Consider the following 24945-nt stretch of genomic DNA (forward strand, 5'->3'; position numbering starts at 1 on the left):
ATTAAGCTGCTAAGAATATCCAGAAAAGCCTGGAGAGAAATGCATCAAGACCACATTGAAATATTAAAGACAGTCTGTCTACTTGGAAGTAAGTGTAGAAATCAAAAGCTGTAAGTCAATATAAAAAGTTCTGTAGACGTCTCACTAACAAAAGCATTCACTGAGGGCAGCCTGGGACAGGGTGACACATGCCACCATGCTATAAAAAGTACTCTGTAATGGTATTAGCTGCACCATAAACGAGGCTAAGAGCCCAAAGCTTTGTCATCCTCCCCTAAATCTGCCGTTTTAATTAAACCAAGCTTATTCGAGTTCACTCTTACTAAACGTATTCCCTCATTTTAAGAGCTTGTGAAGCCCCTTTTTCGTTTACACAACCTAAACACACTGAACGGGCAGATTTCCAGCTGCTTTTCCTTTTTTTTTTTTTCCATTCTTGGAAAAGCAAGAGGAAGAGTGGAAAAAGTGACCTGACCACAGCATTTTGCGATCACACAAAACCTCTCGACAGCAACGCAAAGGGATGCAGAGGACAAGAAACGCAGACGGAGAAGAGAAGCATCGGCACACAAAGCTGGAAGCCGATCGAGCCATCTGCATCCAGGTGACTCCCTCACCTCCTACCCGCCTGGTGGGCAGCTTTCCTCCATTGTCTGTGGAGGGTTTTCACTTTAGCTAAAAGATGACAGATGGAAATTTATGAGCTATCTCTCCTCTGGGTTTCACATCAGTCCAGCTCAGGTGCTGGACTGATGAAAATCATTTTTGAACGGTTCTCTTCAATCTAACACTCCGTTAAGTATTTATTTAAATCAGCATCTGCACTCTGTGCTCAGGAAGAGATTGACTGCATACATTTGCTTTTTTATTTTTTTTACTCACAAGAAGCACAACATTCTCAAAGATTTACCACCAAACACCAAGTTTTTCCAACTACTATCATCTTTGTAGCGTTTATGAACAGTGACAGGATTTGTGCTTACTCAGTTTGCTGAGAGGTAGAAGAAAACTTTAGTGGATTGTTTGTATTGCATTTTAGCTTAAAAGTTGAAATATGCAAGTTTAAGGTAAAAAAAAAAATGAAGACGGTTCTCGTCAGGCAGATTTCTGTTTCGGAAAGACAGCTTCTCACCAACCACCATCTAAAATTTACACATGCACCTTTTTTTACTCGTCTCTTTTGTATCTTATTAATCCACACATTTCTGTAATGAACATGCTGCAGTGTTTAAATGCATCAGGTAAGAAAGTCACATTCAAAACATTCAAATATACTTTCTGATGAGGCTCATTTGTCAGATAGCTAACTTAAGCATTTAACTTTGCCATTTTAAGATACATTTCTGTATCTTAAAATGATTTTTCTTTAATTGGTCTTTTGTAATTAAATGTCATGTTTTCATTGTGAGCAGAAAATCATAATTAACAGAAACAAAGGCTGGAAATCACCAGTTGGAGTAACTATTCTATATAATGCTTCACTTGGTAATAAAGTTCCTAAAATAAATGGACTTTTCAATAATATTCAATTGTATTGAATGAGTCTGTACGTTATTAGCTTGTAGTGGTAGTAGCATCTAGGGTGGCCATTTAGCATTTCAATTAGAAAATCCATTACGTTTTTCACTATGTAACATAGCTTGGTTTCATATATTGCTGTTTGGACTTCAGAAGTAACTTCATAGCTCACTGTTACCCACTATATAACAGATAATGGAGGCGAAGTATGAAAATAAATATGTTTTACAGGTGAAGGCAGTGATGCTTGGCACAGCATTAGAACCATGTCATTAGCGTTAAACCTCTTAAAGATATGTGCACAATTTACATCCAGAAACGGCAGAACGCCACTGATTCAAAACTCTGGCCAATTCTGAAATGTCATTATTATAATTAAAGACAAATGAAAAAGCTATCACAAAATGTAATTAGCTTGGAGCAATAATCAGCCAATTTTTTTTTTCTCTGATGGAACAGCAATTTATTTACAGTCAGGCTTTACATGGTAAACATTGTCATATTTTGGGGTCCAACAGTGAATGTCTCCGCCTTTCTCCATGTGGCCAGGCTGATCCGTCCCGTCCCAGTCTTTTTGTCACTATAAAGTGAAAAGATTAATCTCATAGAAAAATCACAGAATGAGTCAACTGTTTTATAGTTTTCAGACTTGTGAACACATTACGCACGAGCAAAGCCAGCTGACGAAGCAAAAATAAATAAATAAAGGCAGTTTTTTATTCAGTGGGTGTATGGGATTGACTTAGAACTTGATGAGCCTTTACGGTCTATGATGGATAGCGTGTACTCCGTGTTGTCAATGATCTGGAGGGGCACCACTCCCTGGGTTTCTATGTGCGTAACGGAGCGCGTCGCGCAAGCCTTGCTCTGAGTGGGACTGGGGACTCTCCAAAACAAGCCGCTCAGCATCTTCCTGATCTCCGGCCTCATCAGGCAGTAAAGGATTGGGTTCAAGCAGCTGTTTGTGTGTGCCAAACACACCGTGACCGGGAACACGTACGTGTGCACCGTGTAGTATGATGTGTCCCAGTTGGCTGCGTTAAATTTGACCAAGACGCCCCAGAAGGTGATGGCATGGTTTGGCATCCAGCAGCAGAAGAAGGACAAAACGACAATAGCGACAGACTTGGTGACCCTGGTCCTCCGTTTGGGGTTACTGCCGTCCATGCTTTTCCGCCTAACGAAGCGCAGGAGCATCATGTAATTGACACAAACGATGAACATCGGTATGACGAAAGCAATCAATATTTTCTGGATGTGGTAAAGGGCCAGCCAGTCGTGTCCCTCTGGAAACCTAAGGAGGCACAGCTTTTCTCCAGCGACTACCGTCACAGTGGAGAAGACGGCCGTGGGAGCCGTGGCTGCGGTGGCGGCCAGCCACAGCACCGCGCACACCCACTTGACGCACCGTGACCTTCTGTAAGACCTTTTCTTCAGGGCTGAAGCCACGGAGAGGTAGCGGGTCACGCTCATGGCGGTGAGGAAGAAGACGCTGGCGTACATGTTCATGACGGTGACCGACAGGACGATCTTGCACATCGCGTCTCCGAACGGCCAGCTGAAGTCCAGTGCTGTGTCCACGGCCCAGAAGGGCAGCGTGAGGACGAACTGGAAGTCCGTCACTGCCAAGTTGGTGATGAAAACATTTATAGTGGATCTTTTGCGACCCTGTCGCACCCTCATGAGAAAAAACACGAGAAGGTTCCCCACCAAGCCGACGGCGCACACCACCGAGTACACCACCGATATGAATATCCTCAGGATGGGAGAGCCGTCCGCGCTCACGTCGATGTCGTCGAATGTGAACTTGTCATCTCCAGCGGAACTTTGGTTCGGCGCTGCGCTTTGGTTAAAGAGCTCGTCCATCTTTAAAAACGCACAACACGCGCCCCGCAGAACATCCCCATCTGAGAGAGAGATTCTGTGCTCTTCCTCAGCACCCTGTCATCTTCATCGCTTCCCCCTCTGAATGTCAGCTGACCTGGAATCCGCTTTTATACAGGTGTGTCGCTCCGCCGCTGCGCCAGGATTGGTCAACAGAAAGAGAGAGGAGCAGACTGTCCCGCGCTAGAAATGACTGTAAAGCTCCGTCATTCACTTGCTAAAGATGATAGACATTTACTGGTAAATACAAAAGACACCATGTTCTTCCTTAATGCAAAACGAGCGTGTGTGCTCTGTGACTGGAATCGTTGCGCACTCGGGCTGTGCGTAAAAACAACCAAACTGATAACTTTAGCGCAGCAACGCCAGAAGAAAATGCAGAAATTTGGACTTAAGACAATAAATGTTACTGTTACTGACAAGTGCAACACGCGGCAGAGATTATGGTAGACAACATTTAAACGCTTCACACTTTACAAGAAGACACGATATCGAGGCACAAGTGAAAGCGTCCTAAGTTACCGTTGCACTGTATGGTTCGAAGCTGCACTGCTGCAGTTTCGAAGGGGTGTGAGGGCAGCTGGGGGGACTAACTCCTCCCTCCCAGACATGGTCAGCATCCATCCGAGCACACAAGGTCCTACAGGATCATAGGAACCACTGACCTACCATAACCACGTTCCACTGATGTTTTACATCAATCAATGCAATAATGACCATCCTGACCATATTCAAAAATGATTTTTAACTGAGTTCAATTACTGTGTGTGTGGCTTGATTTTCTAGAACATTTAGACATTCTTATGATATTTAAGCTGCTACTGAATTACTCTGAACAGGTTTGTATGCTGTACAATAAAGATAAAGGTTTGTCAGTCTGCCCTTTCTATCTGTTAATGTCAAACAGCACATATCTGTCTGTCCATCTATCTTAATTCCGTTTCTGCTGGCGCTTTGAGATTTTGGCATCACTCTTCTGGGCAACTTCTGCTTCGTCAGCAACATCCTCTGTTAAAGTGCTTCAGTGACAAATGTCACACTAAGGTCTGTTATTATAAATACGCCACATTTGCATACAGTACATTAATCCTGGTTTTTTCGAGTGTCCTTGCTCCAAAAGGGGTAGTTTTTATTTGTCTCATAGACAATTTCTCCTTTTGTCACATTGAAATGTCCCAGATAGCAGTCGGCATAGATAAATAGAAAATGAAAATTTCTGATGATTTTAACTTGAATCTGGTCACATGTGGAAAAAGAAAATCGCATTTAAACCTAGAGACGTTTGACATTTAAAGTTTTGAAAAGGGAGTGCAAAAATTCCTCAGCTTTTTTGCTGTGTCTGTTTAGTTTTGATAAACTAAATAGACATATTTTTGCTCATCTGGTTGGTATGCTAAAAATAACTAATCGGTTTGCGTTGAGGCATAAAGTGGAGTGCAGATGGTTTTGACACTTACTCTGAAATGGTATTAAATAAAGCTTTTGCCCGACAACAGCAGCTATGAAAAGTTTAAGAAACTACTAGCACATTTAACTTTACTTCTGATTCTAAACTACCTGCACCTACTTAAATTTTCTAGACTTTTGGAAAGCTGATACCTGCGTCTGCGATGCACACACCAGCAACCAGAGACCAATCTAATTATACTTCATATTCTAATTATAGTAGCATATTCTTATGCTAGAAATAGCATGCTTATGCTAGCTGGAGATGTTTGTAGTCTAACATGAAAGCATGTATTGTTTTTTATTCTTGTCAAAGAGCACAGAATGCTGCCCCTGTCCCAAAGTACCCATTGTTGGTCCAGTCCTTGTGCAGCAGGGACCAGAACCCTTTGACTGCAAATGACTTACACAAAGTCACTGTGAGCATAGCTGCTGTTTTTGTGTCACCCTCAGAGGTGCATAAGGTGACAAACCAAATCAGACTCAAGCAAAATTCACCAAGTAATTAAATATTTAAAAAATGTAGGCAACTACATGGTATGGAGTTGTGCAAATAATAATAATAATAATAATAATAATTTAAAAAATCAGAAGTAAGTTAATTTTAAACCCACATACTGAGGTTGTGTTGTTCACTAATTTTCTTTTGTCCTCAAAAATGACATTAGTGCATTTAAAAAAAAAAGCCACAATAAACAAGTTAGAGAAATAATTTAAAACATTTAGCTGCGTGTTTACAAATTTAATAACTGTTCTCAAAAATCATTTATAGGAATTCACGTTTATGGAACCAATATAATCCTTTCAATCACAGCTTCCTGTGAAACTATCCGGTTTTAACCCTTGTGGCTTTTTTGTTGTTGTTGTTCTTAAAGAGTATTCCTCAATCCAAAATGACCGTCGCTGTGTTGCACAAAGTGGATCCCCTGATCTTAAGTGTATTCTCCGATTTTAAGTGAATGCATCCCATTTGAGCTGGTCCTCATCTGACCCACTGAGAACCCGACAGACCTCAGCTTTTCTGGGCTGTGCTTGCATGCAGGCTGGATTGTTTGACTGTATCCGATGTCTTGGTGCGGCCATTCCCCTTTAAGCCTCCGCACAGTCCTTGAAGAGCCAGCCTATTGTCTGAGAGTCCTCCCATCTGTGGGGGTGGCTCTGCAAAAGTTTGCAGAGGGGAAAAAAAAAAAAAAGTTTTCAAGCTGTCACTGGTCGTCGGGAGGAGACTGATGGAGGACAGGAGGACGACCAAGGACCGCTCAATAACGTGCCAAAGCCGACTTTACAAAAGTTACAGAGTTGGAGTCGGAATGCACCCAAAACGAGCAGCGGACGCAAACGATGATCAGGCCTGTGTTGGAGATCTTTATTAGGACTGTGACGGCTGAAGCGCATGGTCCAAGTGACGCCGAACGCGCATCCAACTCATATGGACTTCATCTAAATTAAGCGCCGTGGAGTTTTTATAGGAAGACATTAGATGTTTCTGACACGCAGGTCTCCGTCCTGACAAAATGAACCGTTCGGAGTGGGGGCTCCGCGCTGCTGGACAAAGAGCGTCTCCCATTCAAGTCCTCGTCGCGCTTCTTTTGGTGCTGGAGATCTGCAAAGCTCTCGGATCCCCTCACGAACCAGGTCAGTGGTTATCCCTCCCCCCTTCCCTCTCTCTCTCTCACAGGCTTTTTGAGTCGTGCTTTCTTTTTACATCAACACGACCTCTTGTTGCGGCGTCTGCCTCTGCGGTGCTTCATTTGCTCCATGAGTGCGTCTAATTAAAGCCAGAGAAGGCAAGAGCCAGACGGGTAGTTTTCTGTCTCTGTGACTAGAAGCCAGCTGCGACCTCTGTTCGCAAACTTTGTAGCCGACCACAGCAATTACAGCTCATTGCGGTCGCTCCGGAGATCTGCTTTATAAAGAGCCGTGCTGTTCCATCCGTTTCCAACTGATCTGACACGAAAACCCCAGTGGAAGCGCTTCTGCTCTGACGCTGACCTCTGACCCTCTCATGTCAGCAGCAGGAAACCGCAGCTTTACTCTGGGAATTTACAGGATGCAATATGCACATTATTTTTATGTGCGAGCCAGTTCCCATTTTCCTGCCGCATGGAGACAGGAGCATCTGATATCTGGTCGGAAACACTCCCACGCCTCCATCTCTCCCCTCCACCCCGCCACTCCACTCCACTCCACATGTCTGTCCTCCCAGCAATTCCCTCAGTTTATTGTTTTAGATGCGAAAAGCCAAAGCACTCCCAAAGTCTGGGAGTCCAAAGCTGGTTTGAATGCACTCGAATCCTGTTCACATCAGAAGAGTGAACAGAAAACAAACCATTGGGGATTCAGGGCAAAGATGTGATGCTGAGGGGAGGAATCACTCAATCAGTTAAAAAAGGAAGAAGCTCAGATAATAAAGTATGAGTGTCTTAAATTGTCCAAAATTAAAATAAAGAACTTAGGTACAGACCTCTGATAAAATACTTTTTTCCCCCTAATAATCCTTTTTTAAATACATATACAACCAGTCTCTATTGTAGTTATGTCCATTTAATTTTAAGATGAGACTTGTAGTTATTCAACTATATAGGCAAGTCAGCAGCTGCCACTTGTGCTCCAGTCATAAATATGCAGAAGATCGATTAATAGATCACGTTTATTTGTATGGCAAATTTCAGCAACATGGCAGTTCAAAGTGCTTTACATCATAAAAACATAAAATAATAAATCATAGAAACAGACATCCACCAAATGAGAAACCAGTAACAAACATTACATTTTGTCAAGTTCTGTTATCAAATGCATCATGCATTTGATAACAGATGAATAACAGATGAATAACAAGTTTCCCGTTTATTAATACATTTTCCATTTATTAATAAAAACTTTACTACTAAAACTATGTAATGTGATTGATTTCCTATAGATTTAATAACTGAAATGAAGTACCTTTTTGAAGATATTGTCATTTGTCCAGATGCATCTGTGCAAACTGCCTGGCCAAAATAAAAAGTCATCCTTTGTGTTTCGCTAGACAAATGGAAGCCACTGTTTGGAAATGACTGCAGAGATTTAATATGTTCCAGCTTGGCAACAAGTCTTTCCGTCTAAGCTGACACAGTCAGAATCTTCTCATTCCTGAAACTACAATGTCAGCAAACGCATCTCTTGGCTTTTCCTCTGAATCATGGGGGTTCAATTATTAGTCTGCATCGGTTCGGCAAAACGACCAAGAAAATGTCTGTAAATATAAATGTTTTAATGTCAGACTGATTTATTAAAACCTGGGTTTTGGAAAAAACAAATATAAGGAAGAAGCGTGATCAGAAAAAACAAGTATTGCATTTAAACTTATTAAAACATTTATCAGCGATGGAAGGACAATTTTCACTGCTATAATTATAGTTTGGATTGGATTATAATCCATTTAAACATTGTAGCACTGGAAAAAAATTTGTTTGTGTGCTCAATCAGACTCCAAGGATGGTGATGAGTCTAAATTTACTCAATATCGAGTAACACGTGTCAGGAAAAGAAGTAAACTCTCACACACTCCCTTGATAAGACGCGTTTCCAAATAAATAATAAAACCACGGGAGCTTAAAAGTTTCAGAACTCAGCAGGATTCAGTTGTATGTGATGTTCATGTTTCACTTCAAAACATGTTTAGGCATGCTTAATGTGAATGTTTCCTGTGGACTGGTGGGAATGTTGCTTCATGTAGTGAAAATAACTTCAACAAGTCATCTATGGTCTGAAACTTGCATTGGTTTAGAATTTCCCCTAAACATTTTCAGCTAGATTTAGACTTTTAGGGTGACGGTAGATGCTATGGAGCCCCTATAGGGTCACTAAAGGAAGAAAAATGTAAAAAAATAAGCCAGACGTGGTTCACATAAGAGATGAGTTATTGTGAAAGACTGACTTTTGAATTCTTATGTTTTTCATAATGACTCATCTTTAAGTTTTTGTTCAGGGGTGTGCAATAAAAAGATTCATGTGCTAACATTGTTTTTCACCAGAGTTAAAGCACAGTGGCATTGTAACACAGATTCAGGTGTTTTCTCTGTGGACTCAGTCTTTCTTTGGAAGAAAAGAAAAGTTAAGGTCTCGTATCTGAGGTGGACGAACAGAATACTAATAAAAGTTCAACTCAAGTTCAGCAGACCTTGAGTGTTTTTCAGATGTAACCACCTGTCTCTTCTTTTTGTGCCAAACCTGAACAAAAAAATCTGTAGGTTTTCCGCATTTTGTATTCATTTCATTATTATAACTTTTTTTTTGTAGCAATGGCATCTTTCTCAATCTCTACGCTTTGTCACCCCATTGTGGGAAAGTAAAGGAATTTCAATTCTGTTCACCGTGAGACGGATTTTTCCCAGTGATGTATCCTTCTAGCTGCTGTTGCTACACTGTCAGCAAATATTACACTGACTTTACTTTCTTATACACAAGAAACACAAATCTGGCTGCAGACAGAGAAAATGGCTTTATTCATTTAATATAAGACAGGTGGGGTCTGGGAATCCTGGCTGTATATGTGTAATCTCTTATTTAAAGCTTGATATCCTTTAATCCGGGGCTCTGAGAAGGGAAAGATATAAAAGTGAATCTCATTGTCTGAAATTGTTTACTCCTGATGAAGACTGTTTTAAAGATTATAAAAATGGGCTATTTTTGTTGTACCACAACAACTAAATTACTATTTCATGAGAAAAATATCAAATTGTATGCTTAAAAATTGCCTTAGTGTTCGTTGGTATATGACAAAAATATTGTTTAAATATGCCCAATTCCAATGTTTTGCTGAATTTTATCTTTTGCATGGCCATTCATACCACTGAGTGATGCAGCTGCAATCAGACTTCTGTGTGAACAATTTACCAAATACAGTTTCCTGTGAATGTAGCTTTTGCAGCTAGCTGCCAACTGGGATCACTCTGACTGCAGTGTTTTGTAAGTAATATGCTGACTGCTTTCAGGCAGTCTGAATGATGTCACTTAAGAAATGTGCAAATTATAACTGATCACGTTACAGACACAAAAATAAATGTGAACTAAAAGGATTTGAGTTCAACTAAGGATAGTGCAGCTTGTGCATCTTCTCTCCAGCAACACCTGAATGGATACAAAAGATTTCTTTTATTCTAATTGAGCTCTGAGACATTATGATGTCATGCCGGGTTAACTAATCCACATTCCCCCACTTTCCTCTAGAGGAGTTGTTGAATAATATGTACTATTATTACACTAATATCAATATGGTTGTTGAGTTGGAAGGTCACCTTTTAAAAGCAAAATTCCCCCATTCTTATCAATCTTCTGGATCTTTTGACTTCTGGAGTCAAAAGATGAGTCTCTTAGAGACTCATCTTTTGATTCTGCTCATGGATCCACATCAGGTTGGAGGAAATTAAGGATCATTTCCATTAGAACAAATTTCAAAGGCCACAATTAACCCACTGCACATGAAAGTAAAAGGCAAATGGTGAAAAGGAAATTAGGTTTTGAAGCATTAATGAAAGACTGCGTCTGCATCCAAGCACATAAATGACGTGATTATGCTGTCATGAGATGTGGTTTAGAGTTTCAGCGTCTAATTTACAGCTTTACAGACCCTTAATTGTTTAATTACCCTCTTCATTCCCACGATACATTAGCCCATCGTCCCAAACATAATGTATTCCCACCGTTTCTTTTACAGAGGGATTTCTGCATGACCTGCCTCCGTATGAAGTGGTTCACCCCACCAGAGTCGATGCCAGAGGCCACTTCCTGTCAAACATCCTGTCTCACCATGCCCGCCGCGTGCAGCGCCGGGAAACCTCTGAGGAGAGAGCCGACAGTGATCGAGTCTTCTACCAGTTTCTGCACGGCGGCCACAGCTTGCACTTCAACCTCACCCTTAACCCAAACCTGCTGGCTCCGGGGTTCACCACAGAGAGGAGGTACGGTGGCCTGGAAGGGGCCAAGATCCATCGGCCCGGAGACCCTAGGTGTCATTATCTAGGCGAGGTATGGGAAAAGACCTCCGTGAAGGGGAGTGCTGCGATAAGTACATGCAGTGGACTGGTGAGTAATGCGATGATCTGAAGCAATGTCAAAGCATGGCGTTTGTGTCTAATGTATGGGAGCACATACGCTGCAAAAACACAAATCTAGGTTTTAGTGCAAATATCAGTACACTTGCAATATGACAAAACTATCTTACAAGTAACTTTTCAGCAAGATATAGGAGCTTAAGTCAATCATCTAAAATTTATTTGTAAAAATAAGGTACTACTTCCACTGGCAGATTATTTAAGATATAATCCATCCTTTTTCAACTATATTAAGGACTTATTGACTTAAAACAGGTACCTATATCTCATGAAAATTTACTAGCAAGTAACTTTTGTCTTATTTCAAGTGTACTAAGATATTTGCACTAGAAACTAGACCAAAAATGCTTGGTGAGATTATTATTGCATTGTACACAAGTTAAAGTTTGCGAATGAACCCTATGACTTGCAGCTTTTTAATATGTGAAAACACTTGTTGGAGACATAAATTCAATAATGTGAGAATTTTTGTGTTGATTACCATCCTGAGATTAATTTGGACCTGCGACTCCAGATCTACTGTCCTGCAGGTCTTAGATCCATCCCTGCTCTAACACATCTGCATCTTATTAACATCTCATCAAGAGAGACGTGATTGCAGGCCGGACATGTCATTGAATTATTTGGTTGAGCTACGTTGAAGAGGGATTCATCCGGCAGGACAGTAGATTTTAAGGACAAGAGTTGGAGACCCCTGATTTAGAGGGCTTTATCCAAACCCCAGTGATTAAAGCATCTTGACATTTTGTTTAATAAATCAGTTCTGTGTGCTGGGGATATTTGCATACTTTCCTTCAGCTGGACTGTTTTTAATCTGCACAGCAAAAGCGTCCAAACGATTAAAATAATCAGAGTCCATGGACGTAACCCAAGAACAGGGGCTTCTCCTCTGACGCTTTGCCAGACTTTCACTGTTGCTGCATCCAGCAGTGGTGTCTGTGCGTATTTGCTTTGTTTGTCCTCAACAGCGTTGTTACAAACCCAGCTGGTTTAAAAAAAAAAAAAAGGTTACGTTGCCTCAGTCACATTACAATAATCAATTTCCTCCTCATGAAGAAGCCAGAGTTGCATTTTTAGAACCTTTTGGAAAAAGGATAGAGGACGAGAAGCTGATGTTCTGGTAAATATATCCTACGGTTGAGTGTCAAAACAATTTTTTTTAAATTGATTTATTCAAACTTTAATGATCTTAAAAAGTATTGGGTGCACAAATTATTACTTAGTATGGATTTAAAAAATGTATTGACAGTGTCAATATTTTATTTACAGAGAGGACAATATCTATACTCCTCCATCCATCCATCCATCCATCCATCCATCCATCCATCCATCCATCCATCCATCCATCCATCCATCCATCCATCCATCCATCCACCCATTTTCTGTTCACCTTTGTCCCTAATGGGGTCGGGAGGGTTGCCGGTGTCTATCTCCAGCTACGTTCCGGGCGAGAGGCGGGGTCACCCTGGACAGGTCGCCAGTCTGTTGCAAGGCAACACAGAGACAGACAGGACAAACACACTCACACCTAGGGAGAATTTAGAGAGACCAATTAACCTGACAGTCATGTTTTTGGACTGTGGCAGGAAGCCGGAGAACCCTGAGAGAACCCACGCATGCACAGGGAGAACATGCAAACTCTGTGCAGAAAGACCCCGGGCCGGGAATCGAACCCAGGAGGCAAAGCCTGCAAGGCAACAGTGCTACCAACTGCGCCACTGTGCAGCCCCTACTATACTCCTCTATTAATATCTAATTACATTCTTTTAGCAGAATGTAATTAGATATGGTGGATGTTATTCTTGTTACTTCTGGAGAATTATTTCCGGAGGCCCATGCCTGTTGCAGATTTGATTGACAAATTTAGTCAGAGCTGTGGAAGTGAATTACAGAAAGTTAGCCTTCTTTATAAAACCACTTCTGATATGTTTCGGATCATTGTTCTTTTACATCAACCACATAGCTGTAGATTTAAAGTTGAAGTATAAGAATTTGGAGGTCTTTTCAGACATTATTAATATTTCATCCGCTGTATGCAGTGCACTAGCATCAGTGACACCAAACCGGCCTCGGAGCATGATGCCATCACCACCACCAGGTTTACGAGGTTTGAAAGCCTGCAGCCAAGACGGTTCAAAACCTCTCGGCTGAATGTGAAACTTTCTCCAGAAATCTTTTGGCTTTCTGTCAAACCCCGAGAAAACAAATTTAAAAGATTGATGTTTTGTTTTTTTGCCCCCCATCTTGGCATCCATGATGGTGCGACAGGATTTTTAGCAGAAAGTGTTGTTGCTGTGGTTTATTTGTTCGAGGTGATTATCTCTGAATAACCTCGACCAATGCAGTTGGAATCTGTTTGTAAAATTTGGTTCACTTGCAAATATTTGTAAAAGTTATTGCACCTGTCGGTCATAAAGTCCTTCGAATTTAGAAAAGGAATAGCTCAAGAAAATGAGAAAAAGACCTAGATTAAAGGCAGTTATGCCAATGAGTGAATGTCAACTTCTGTTCAGACGACAGGCATTTTGTTGTTGTTATAAGTACAGCAAATTAACATTTTAAAGATGTGCCATTTAGCTTTGAAAGATTGACTCAGGACAAATGGACAATTTTGTCTTCAAATTATTCCTTTAGTCAAGTAACCGATGAAAGACAGAGATTTCCATCCTTGATCCGTTTTCTAAACGGGCTCTTTTATTCTTGTTCTACCTGTAAAGGTGGATCAAAAATAATTAAACAGAACCGTTCTTTCATGATTTATCTGTGATCTAATTCAGTCTTTTTTCATATGAAGGCTTATCAAGTACAATGTAAATCGCTCATCAGTTGCTCGGTTCCACCAGGAGGATCATAAAGAACTAAATCCAAGGCCACTTCCTAATAAATCAAGAATCTAAAGTGCGCTTAGACATTTTAGATTTATATAAGACCTTCAGTCATATGGAGTTGGAGTCAGAAGATTTAAAGCCCCATCTGAAGTGGCTGTGATGAAATTATTTTTTTTCTTTTTCTTTTGTGAGTTAATTAAAATTGTTCTATTGCACCGAATATCTGCAACTGTGATGAGCAGCTCAGCACTACATGCTACTTTTGGTTTAAAATAACAGTCTTATTAAACAGCTACTTTTTAAAAATAATTAAAAAATCTGCAATGTTCTGAATGAAGCAGTTTTCTAAGGCTTAGGTTTACTAAACGTTTCAGCCCACTGCAGGATAATGGCAAAGAAAGACATCACTTGTTCTTTGATCGCTTCTTTTATTCTTGGCTGGTTTTATTTGTTAAATATTTTTAAAAGATGATTGAAAAAAGAAACCTTTGTATTCAAGCATCAGTTTGTATGTGTAATTGTTTTACATTGACTGAAAATCTTGACTTTTTTTTAAAAGGTTGTTTTTTGTTTGCTTATTTTAATTTACTTTTCACAAAACTTTAGCTGAACTCTTTTCTTAAATCAAACTTTTAAACAAGTTGAGTAAGTTAAATCAGCTATAATATAAATATGACTTGTAGATAAAAAAAGGTAATCCAAATCCTATTTGCCTAATGTGAAAATATAGTTTGCACTTTTTAAATGAGGGATCCACCGTAAGTGGTTCAGTTTCAATTGGATCTTTTTCAAAGAGATTAATTAGGGCCAACCTGTTTGAAACAAAATGTTTATAAAGCCATTTCTACAAAGTAGAGTTCAGCCTTTGCGACCTGAAGTGTAAAATCACACGGGTTAAGGATCCGGAGAGCGATCCAAAGCACACCAGCAGATCCGCTTCAAAATGGCAAGATAAAAATGCAGTTCAGGTTCTGAAGTGGCCCGACGAAAGTCCAGACTTGAATCTGATTGAGATTCTGTGACGTTACTTTAAATGAGACTTTGAAGCCCCAAAACCGTTCAGTTTGGCTGAATTGAAAATCTGCTAAGAAGAGTGGGACAGTGACGTAGAACATTGTCACTTATTACCAAAGCTCAATGGCAGATTTTCTTTAACCTTATTGAAATGTGTTTGAGCTAAAACAGTGCAGCTAAAACTCAATTCCAGAAAATATTTTTTTTTTTTTTAGGGAACAAAAAGTTAACTTAAAACAATAATTTAGCAAATGAGAAAACTCAGAAACAAACACACCATCTTAAAGAGTTTGTTTTTGTTTGGGTTTTTTTTGCTCAGAGGATTCAACATTTAGTTCTCATGGTCTGACATGTTGACATTATTTCACTTGCCTTTGGGTCACAAAGATAAAACGGTGTTTAGTTGACGTGAGTACACCCTTCAACGCTTTTGGCGAGATAAGAGTAAGAAGCCAATTCAAAATGCAGCTGGTGATTTCTGCTCCATTTAATCCATGTCTGCAGACAAGGTTGCACGCAATTTAACCACACCAAACTTAATGATTGTCTAGATTATAAGTGATAGAGAGCCATTAAAAATTCACACAAGTCCAGGTATTCTTTTTTCTCCCTCCAAACGTCCACGCATGCCTTTGTTGGGAAGCTGCTCTCTGATGGCGTCCCTCTAAAAAGGACATTTTAGTAAATACTCTAAAAATGTCATTATTGCTTTAGTCCTTTTCGGACCCAAATGGTATGGACGGAAAGTGACATACAGAGATCAGTCAAGGGATTATCGTCATGCTGTAATAATATTTCTTATTAAATCTGCCCTCCAGCTATTACATATTTTTTGTCTGAAACATGCAAATGGGAGGATTTCAAATTATAGAGTCGGATTCAAACCTGCTATTAATATTCACGCAGCCTGCCTTCAAATGTGCAATGTAAAATATTCTGGGCCAATCTTACTACAATGTCTGAAGTATAACATTAAATAATGCATTGCTTGAGCTTTATATATATTTTGTCACATGTGGCAGAATGTAATTGCTGTTTCAGTAATATTGACCAACACAAAGCGGCCCATGATTAGAATATTGAATTAAAAGGATTTTCACAAGTTTCTGAAAAGTGTCATGAATGTACATTCACATTCAATAGGACAGAATATGACATCTGATGAGGAGTTTATAAGAACAACCTTTTAAGCAGGTATTAAACATTGACTTGATTTTCATTAAGCCCACATTTCTCCTGTTAGTTTTTTTTTTATTATTCTGAGGTATTCTAATCTTAAATCTCACATTTTGATTAGCTGAAAATCATCATTAACAGAAACAGTGTGTGTAATTAACCTACATAATGTTTCAGTTAGTAAATTGAGTTACTGAGTAAAAGTTTTGAATATATCCTAATTCACTGAATATGACTGAGCGCCCTGACAGACATGGATAGTGTCTGGGAATGTCAGTTTTCATTGAGATCCTTTATTTGATTTTGGTTCGAATCCTAACTGGTCAATTTCATCACACAAAAACAATTTGACTTTAAGCCGCTCCTTTGTAGTTCCGGTCGTATGTTCAGGATCCATCGCCTCGGTCTCGTGAGGAAAGCTAGTTTTGAGGCTCTTGCTGCTTTTGACTCGTTTTTTTTCCCAGGATTCCTCTGAGCTCGGCTGCATCCATGTTCCCATCAACTCTGTATCTTCTCCCTGAAGAAAAACTTCCCCAGAGCATGATTCGGCCACCGACATGCTACACCTATAGAGAATGGGGTTTTCAGTTGGATGCACATTGTGTGCTCCATGTGACGTTTGCCAACCTTCAGAGTGACTTCTTACAGCTTTCTGCTTGACGTTCGTTCATAAGAGGCAGCTGTGTGTACTGCTTGAATAATGGCTGTCCTGTTCCCTGAATGTCCTACTTTTAGCTGTGGTTCCCTGCAGCTCCTCTGGGGTTACCTCTTGGTTGCTTTGGATGAATCCTCCGCCTGCCTGGCCTGTCTGTTTATGTGGACATGCATGTCTCGCATGTTTGTGGTTGTGATGTACTCTTCTGTTTTGGAAATGATGAATGGAAGAACGCTTTAAGGTGCTGAGAGCTTGGGGTTTGGTTTTGTAACCCGACACAGTCTTAAAATTCTCCACCACTTCATCCCTGAGCAGTCCGCTGTGCTCTTTCATCTTGATTGCTGTTTCCTGGTGTTCTCTAATAAACCTCCACAAACATCTGGTTCTATAGTAAGATTACATTACGCACAGGTGGACTCCATTTGCTAATGGGGGATTCCTCAAGGCGATTCATTGCACTGGGTGTTAACGATTTCAGAAATGTTTGATGAGCCCTTTGTCCTTTTTCTTAATGTATTTTACTGAAATGTAGTGAGCTAGACGTATTATTGTACAATACGGTACAGCCTTTATTGTTTTATCTGTTTTTATGCTTCAGCTGCTGGATTGTTGTTGTTTAGAGAAACTCTTGTATTCCAAGAGCCAGCTAATTGCCCGTTTATAAAAGCAGTCTTTGGAAACTGTGTGAGAACTTTTCAAAAAATTTTTTTTAATTTCCTGTCTCTCCCGCTTGAGTGTAAACTTTCTGTGCAGCAAACATACTGTTAGAAACGATCTTCAAAGCAAAGTAAGAAGCAGATGTACTTCCTGTTTGACTGCTGAGGTCTGGGTGTTAGTTGGACTGCTTGTCCACCTTCAGCCTGAACCTTGAGGGCGCTCCTCGTTTTCTTTTTCTCCTGGAATGGAATTGCTTCTTTAGCTGTCCATTATTTTTCACTTGCAGTTTATTAAAGTTTAGGTAAATGTGTTAAGCCAGTTGTCAGTTAAGAAAAACATTTGCTTAATTGGTTAATATAAAACCAAAACATGTTTGGATATTTTATAGATTCTCCACTGCCTTTAGATGGTATAAACCCTGATTTCAGCCTGGACAAAACACATTTTCTACCATACGTAGCTGCAGCTCCTCGCCGACACCCTGTGATGTGTAATTTCAAAGTCTGTCTTACAGTTGCTTGGGCTTATCGCATTTATAAAGTGTGTAGTTGATATAATATTGATTCCTTTTATTTGTTTGAGGAAATGTCTGCACTTTGAGTGGAACCAGTTCCCTGAGAGATTCATTAACAATGGGTGTGTGCTGCCTGTGTTTATTTTAAAAGACGGTTCCAGTGGGAAGGGTTTTGAAAATCAGACTTATCCACTTTAGTATTTTGCTCAATTGTTCTGTGGATTCATTTTTCCCTGGAGTCCAAACCATTTTCTCCGTCCCAGCGAACAGTGTCATTTTGATATGAAAACATCTTTTTTACTGAGTCTTAACTACTTGAAGGAGGACTAAGACCTTTAAAGGGGCAGATGCTCCAAGTAAAAGAAGGTGAATGTGGTGGGCATCCCTACAAAATGAAACTTAGAAATATCCTACTAATAGTAGTAATTTATACCATTGAGATCCTTTATCTCAGCTGTTGCATTGAGATGACCACTGTTCAAAGCATGCACTGAATTAAATTTTCAGACTCTCTTTAAGTAAAAAAAAAAACATTTCATCTCATCTGTTTAGGGCTGAAATGATTGAGAATAATTGTCAACTAATATAGTAATCGACTAATCGTTAACTGAAGCATACAGACCTAAAAATGCCCATTTGCTGAAAGATCAAAATACTCAGGCCAGCATTTAAGCACAAACTGCACAAAAATGTGTACATTTTAGATTTAAGATATTAAAAAAACCTTTGTCTGTAAATATGGTCTACCCAGAGCTCCTCAGGTTTCAGGTTCAACTTCCCATGGTTCAAATTATGTAAAGAAAAGAAAAAAAAAAACAAAACTTGGATTAAACCCCGTCTGCTGATGTATTATTTGCAACAAATGATCAGACAATCTGCAATGATTATTTTTGATTAAGAGATATTAAATATTTGCAAAATGAAAATAATTGTCTGATTAAAAATCTGCAGAATGGGCCAATTTATCCAATTTGTAGGCAGAATAATTGATGGAAGAATCAATTATCAAAATAATCATTAGCCTTACATCTTTTCTGTTCTTTTTTTTTTACAGTGACATTGAACTGTCTTGTTGCAGTAGCTCACTTTAGTTGCAACGTCACAGTGTCGTATTGCAATTAAATATTTTAAGTCTTTTACTCCTTTCTTGATTTACATAAAAAGCTATAGAAGATGACGTGTGCCAGATGCGACCTATAACCTTTGCTTTTACATTATATCATTCTTTTTCACCCATCTTTTCAACAAATATGCGTAATAAGCACCTTTTGTTTTTCCTTGCCTCCTTTGCAGGGCGGCTTGGCAACGCAGCGCAATATATTCTCAGCAAACTTTCGTTTTGTCACATCTGAAATTGCATGGGAAAAAAACGAGGAGAATAGATGACTATAATTTGGCTATTTCTGAAATACAACAGCATTGGTAAAATACTTTGCAAATAGATAATGTGTGTGGCCAGTAAAAGTTCACAAAACAGTAAGCCAGAATATTAAGATACATTGAATAATGTTCATGAATCTGTAGGATTAGCGCTGTCTCTTTTCACTGAAAGATCGGTAATGTTAACATCTGTATCACCTCTGCTGTACTGGTTCTGTTTGGTGACAAAATTGAAAGGTGTAGCTGCTGATTTACCACTTTGTCTCTGTTATACCCCCTCAGAGAGCCACAGGGTGTTAAAGACAGAATGAGGTTAAGCGACTTACCTGAATGAGGCTCTCTTTTAAGAGTAGCTGGGGTCAGACCTGAATACAAGGAACTGAAGACCGGCTACAGTTCCTTGTATTCTGAACTGCGTAAAGCATTTGATGTAGCCACACTCATTAAAGACCGTCTGTTATGCAACCATGGCGATATTTGGGCCGTCTGAAAATAAAATCAAAGATATGCATTTCGTATAACTGTTTTCTCAGAGAGCTTACATCTTTTCTAACTCTCATCACTCTTGGAACAGCTTCATCACACTCCAATTTATGAAGTTTAACATTTGTCATTTTAGACTTCCGTAATGTTACAAGCCGATAGGCACAAGATACAATAAGAGCATGACACTACAGCCGAGACTTATGTTTCTGACCCTAAGACCTATAATGCAAATTTGAAACATTAGTTTTAACATCAACATCATCCTTATGTAGGACTGTAGTTTATAAACATGTTGTGATAAAACTAGAAAGGCACGAGCTGTGATAGAGGTGGATCAAAAAGTATCTCCAGTTGCTCAGTTTCCTTTTCTTTTCTGTAATTTTTGCACGCCAATCAAACCATAAAGCACAATTGTGACGGTTAAAATCCCTACTGGGATCAATTCGCAGCCTGTTGGGTGGCTGCAGAATATTAAGTAGCATGTAAAGTTACCTTCAGATGCCTCCACGGTATGTTTAGATTCTGGTGTTGTCTCTACTTGCCAGTAATCACCCCTGGGTGACCAATGTCTCTCAGTGACTTATAAGCTATAGCTCGACTTTGTTTACTTTGCCTCTTGTTCCCCTGGCAGAGCTCAGACTGCCAGCTGGTTCTAAAAACCCACATAAGGACACATTTCACCTCACTGAGGACGACAGATGATTTATACTGTCACTCTGAAGCCTGGGAGCTGATAGTAAAAATACACACATACCTGGAAATTCACTCTCAGGAACTTCCTTTCTAATCTTTTCATACGACACAAAACGTTACACACAGAGACTTTAACCCTCCGTCATCTGCCTGTTTCTGCTCAGACTGTCAGCTGCTGCTGAAAACACCAGCTGGAGCAGCATATAGCCTCCAAACTTTGCTTCATTTTGTTCTTCATAACAAACAATTTAAAGTAGAGAATTTTTTAGTTTAAAAAGCATTTGATATAATTTTCAAAAAGTTGAGATTTACCTGTAATATCTGAAAGGTTATACCAGATGTTTTCTAAGCTGTAGCTTAGTGAGCAGATGTGATCAGATGAGCAGTGGGGTTTAGTGCAGGTGGCTCAGATGTTACCATCTGTTCAGGGTGTTTTTTTTGTTGTTGTTGTTCTTGTAGGTTTGTTTGAGGTGGAGCAGATCCGTAAACACAATGCACAAATCTTCTGAAATGTCTCTGCCATCAGTCTCTAGGGGAAATAAATCTGTTGTTTTTGGTCATTTCATTTCTGTATGCTGGTGCGTACGTACTTTGTGTCCAAAGAAATGAACAAAATTTTGAAACCAAGTCACAAATAATAAAAAAAGAAATTGATTGTAGAATTTCCTAATAGAACACTAGGGTTCTATTAGGCCAGCTACAACTAAGGATTAAGGTAGAGAAACAACTAATCGGAGCCAGGAGATGGTTCTTACTGTCAATCATCCTCGTGTACACACTGCTCACTCCCTCCATATTGCTCTCTGCTTCCCCATACAAGAGCCTGATGCTCAGGCTTGTTAGCATGACCACCGATTGATGGTGGATATACAGATTTCCTGTAACGGTAGGTTTTCTGCCATTAGCACATTGAGCATGGTTGACAGAGCTGAGTCCTGCCTCCTGTCTCTGATTGGTTGTTTCTGACTGGGAGCAGAATATTTCCAGAAATACAAGAAAAACAGGAAGGAGGCAGAGGAGCTTGATTTTATTTTATTTTTTTCACAGATTCTGCCTCTTGTACGTTAACGACATGGTGACAGTTTTAACAAAAACATTTTTAAAAAAAAGCAACATGAAACATAGTTATAAAAGTTGCATACTGCAGCTTTAACAACCTGATTTCTAGCAGAAGTAAAAATGTATGTTATTTGACTTTCAGCCATTTCTTGAGGAAATTATGCCCTGCCCAGAACCTTAAAACTGTTTAAATATGTCTGGGCATCTGGATAGTTGGAAAAACCTAATTGCAGTGTGAAGGCAATTATGACTTCTGCACTCCCCATCATCAAAATAGGTTTTCCTTGCCGACTTCCTGTTCTCTTCATCCCAGTACTGACACCAGATAAAACACATCTGCACCAGGCCGGCTCTTAGAAGTGACCCTATAATCTTCACAGGGGACATTTCTGCACCTCCATGAGTTCTGTAGTCTGATCAGGCTTGGCCCTAAAAAGGAAAACTTCCATCTGTACTGTTGCCATCTTATTAGCATGAGAGTGTGCAGGTGAAAGGTTTTCAGTGAAACCCAGTGCAACAGATTTGAATGTAATGGTGGCATGAGGCCAGTGGCGTGAGGCCAGTGTTCCCTGTTCCCAGTTCTGCTTCAGTCTGCCGATGTGGCCACCGCGCTGGGCCTATGCCGCCATTTGGAAGTTTTTGTGCAGGTTCAAAATTGTCCAGGAAACCTCATGCTCTATCATTTGCAATGCAAAGCACACTTTTTTCCACAGAAAACTTTATATTCCTTCAAAGAGCATCCATGTTCTGGATTACAAAACTAGACAAGCAACACGCATGAGCTCAATAACCGAGGGTAAAAGCTTTATTTTGGAGAGATTTCCCCAAACCTCACTAAGAAACTTGCATTTTGTTGACAGTGCAGCTTAAAAATGGATCATGGATATTTTCTTGTTTACCCCCTACTTATAAAAATGTATCTTTCCATCAAAAATGAGAACTTCTAAGAGGGGGATGCCTTTTACTTGCAACCTTTGGGTCATGCCAGGAATACTATCTCCTAAGAACTCTGCTACATTAAACGATGCAGACTTCAACAGCGGGGCAGAGATAAGTTGGCATTTACAAAGACTCGTGGCACACCAACAAGTGGAGAGTGTGAAGGTATTTTTATTTTATTTTCCTTAATACGCACACCCAAAACAGTCTGGTTGTAATAAAATCACTTGCAGTATAAGACTCAGGCATCTTTTGTTTGCAGTAAATCTGGGCAGAACATCTCATTACTGCTATAAAAAAAATGACTCCTCTGATATGATTTCATTTCACCTGTCGCTCATTGCATCAGTCCAGGCATCACAGATGCTTTTTTTTAAAAAAAAAAACAACATTGTCTTTACTTATAAACACACAGCACTCCAAAAGAGGAACTCATAACATGTCCAGAAGAAGGACACTCATTTTAGAATCCAGCCTGATCTTTAAGACAAATGTTGAAATGTTTTCTATTTCACTTGAATATCTTCTGATGCTAGATGGCATGTAGCTTTAATACGAGATCAAATGCATCTGCTCTGAAAAACCCAGCTATAATTACTCCTGTGATCTGTCTACAGCACAAGATCTGTAAAGGACCTTCTTAACATGCTCATATTACATTTCTGCTACTCCTGTCTGTCTCTGAATCTGTTGGTGACAGATTAGTGGCCGTCCCTCGTGCACCGTTCAGCGTTCACCTTGTAGTCCGTTTAGTATGCCAGCCCTCCTGTCTGAGCTCCACAGGAGCTCCTTGACAGCTGAAGGAGAGTTAACCGGAGCAGATGATGGGCGGGAGTTAAATTTAAGGCCAGGATGGTCAGGAAAGGAAAAGAAGAAGAGTGGCCATTGATATTGTTTTCTGGTGTCCCTGTCACTGTAATTTATGGTGCGGAAATTTAGCTTTTGTAGTTGTGTTTTTCCATTCCTTATCAGGGTTACTGAGATTTGCAGGTCACAGACTAGCTAAGTTTCCATTCTAATACATAGAGTTTATTTTCTATGTACTGCTTTGATTGTCGTCTTAGCAAAGTTTCATATAATTATAAAAAATCAGTCTGTATTGCATGCTATCAGATCTTCTCTACTTTATAGGTGTTTTTACAAGACAATATTTACAGTTTGTTGGTAAAAATCTTTTATTGTGTTTTTGTTATCTGACCCTGAAAGTGTTAGAAATATCCAGGTTTCAATCTGAGTGCACTAGGAAGAAAACCAAATTCTCCTGTAGAGAAACACCAATGCCACTTTGACAACCTCCTTTTGCCAGCAGAACGTCATGCTGGGCTAGAGCTAACAGATGGAGAGCTGGCCTACTGTTTGTCTTTGCACAATCTCTGGATTGTCAGGGGGTCCTGGGTCTCATCCCAGCGACTCTCCAGCTTATCCTGCTGGTTTCCTGTAGGATTTAGTTCTGGGGATGATTGACATGGCTATGGAAGAAGGTTGGTATTTGTTTCTGAACTATTGCTGGTGATTTTATTTTATTTTTTTAAATGTTTTGAATCATTAACTTGTTGAGAAACAAATCATCAACCACTTTCAGTGTTCTGGCATGAGTGAGTAGAATTTCATATAAAATGTCCTGGGGTCTCTGGCTACGTATAAAACGGGGCCTGTCTGTGAAGCCAATATTAGCACCGGTCTTTGTTTGCTACAGTTTCTTGGTAATTATGACATTGATTGGATACATGGTCAAGGTTGTCCATAATTCAGGGTAGCCATTCCCTGAATTATAGAAAATAAACATACTTTTGACTCACTTTAACTGCACATTGTCCTGTCTTTCCCATTTGAAAAAAATTCTGTTTGACACATCAAAGTTAAAGCTTAGAGAAACATCAAGTCAAATGTTCCAAATTTACTTCTAACAGCTACTGCAAGTGAAGTAAAAATCAAACAATGCTTCAGATACTTTTGATTTGTGCCATCATATCTATTCCAGCTCCAGGTTAATTTATCACTTTGTTACCTCATTTTGTATATTTCATCCCATCCTTCCTATTTCTTACCTGGGAAAAACCCATTTTGGGCATGTGTCTCTGCATACCTGCCATATATTTGTGTATTACATGTGTTCAACAAATACTTCTTTCTATAAGTTGGCTATTTGGGTCAGAAGACTGCAACATAGGTTACTAAAAAGGCATAATTTTTTTTTAAATCTTATGTGAAAATGTGATTTTATTGCAAGTTGTAGGTTAGGGTTTGAAGATTTTAGGCAGACTAAAGGGAACTACTTGATACGATGAATCTTGGTAAGACATGCATTAGGTACATTTAAACTTAAAAAAGGTAAACTCCCAAAATTTAAAAATTATTTCTGGCACTAGTTATTTTTGTGGGGGAAAAATAATTATGTGTCATATCTATTTTTCAAAATAAAAACCTCTTTAAAAAATATTTTATTTCTAGTACTGCCTAAATTAAAAGGGAATTGTCTTTTTTAGTTAAGACCAATAAAAAAACAATAATAATTGAATGATTTTATTTAATTTTCAAAATGGAAAAATAAGCAATGCTTTCTTTTGGTGTACAACCGAGTTTTATGAAGACAGAAAAAAA

At 39.4% G+C, this 24945-nt stretch overlaps 2 protein-coding genes across 3 annotated transcripts in view; one reads left to right on the plus strand and one right to left on the minus strand.

Annotated features, from left to right (window-relative positions):
- Window positions 1–1928: 1928 nt before the first annotated feature.
- LOC114142501 (relaxin-3 receptor 1-like) lies at window positions 1929–4204 on the minus strand. Its single transcript, XM_028013813.1, has one exon. It carries the CDS (start codon window positions 3382–3384, stop codon window positions 2239–2241), a length of 1146 nt encoding a protein of 381 aa, XP_027869614.1. The 5' UTR covers window positions 3385–4204; the 3' UTR covers window positions 1929–2238.
- A 1385-nt stretch (window positions 4205–5589) lies between these two features.
- The window catches only part of adamts7 (a disintegrin-like and metallopeptidase (reprolysin type) with thrombospondin type 1 motif, 7), a 141150-nt gene continuing 121794 nt past the window's right edge, over window positions 5590–24945 (plus strand). The window contains exons 1-2 of one of the 2 annotated variants that reach the window (XM_028014791.1): window positions 5590–6483; window positions 10547–10914. In XM_028014791.1, coding sequence (XP_027870592.1) covers window positions 6363–6483; window positions 10547–10914 — 489 coding nt within the window. In that variant the 5' untranslated portion in view covers window positions 5590–6362. The remainder of the gene's footprint in view (window positions 6484–10546; window positions 10915–24945) is intronic. The other variant, XM_028014792.1, reaches the window with a different exon arrangement.

Source organism: Xiphophorus couchianus, chromosome 4, assembly GCF_001444195.1.
Source record: "Xiphophorus couchianus chromosome 4, X_couchianus-1.0, whole genome shotgun sequence".
Taxonomy (NCBI): domain Eukaryota; kingdom Metazoa; phylum Chordata; class Actinopteri; order Cyprinodontiformes; family Poeciliidae; genus Xiphophorus; species Xiphophorus couchianus.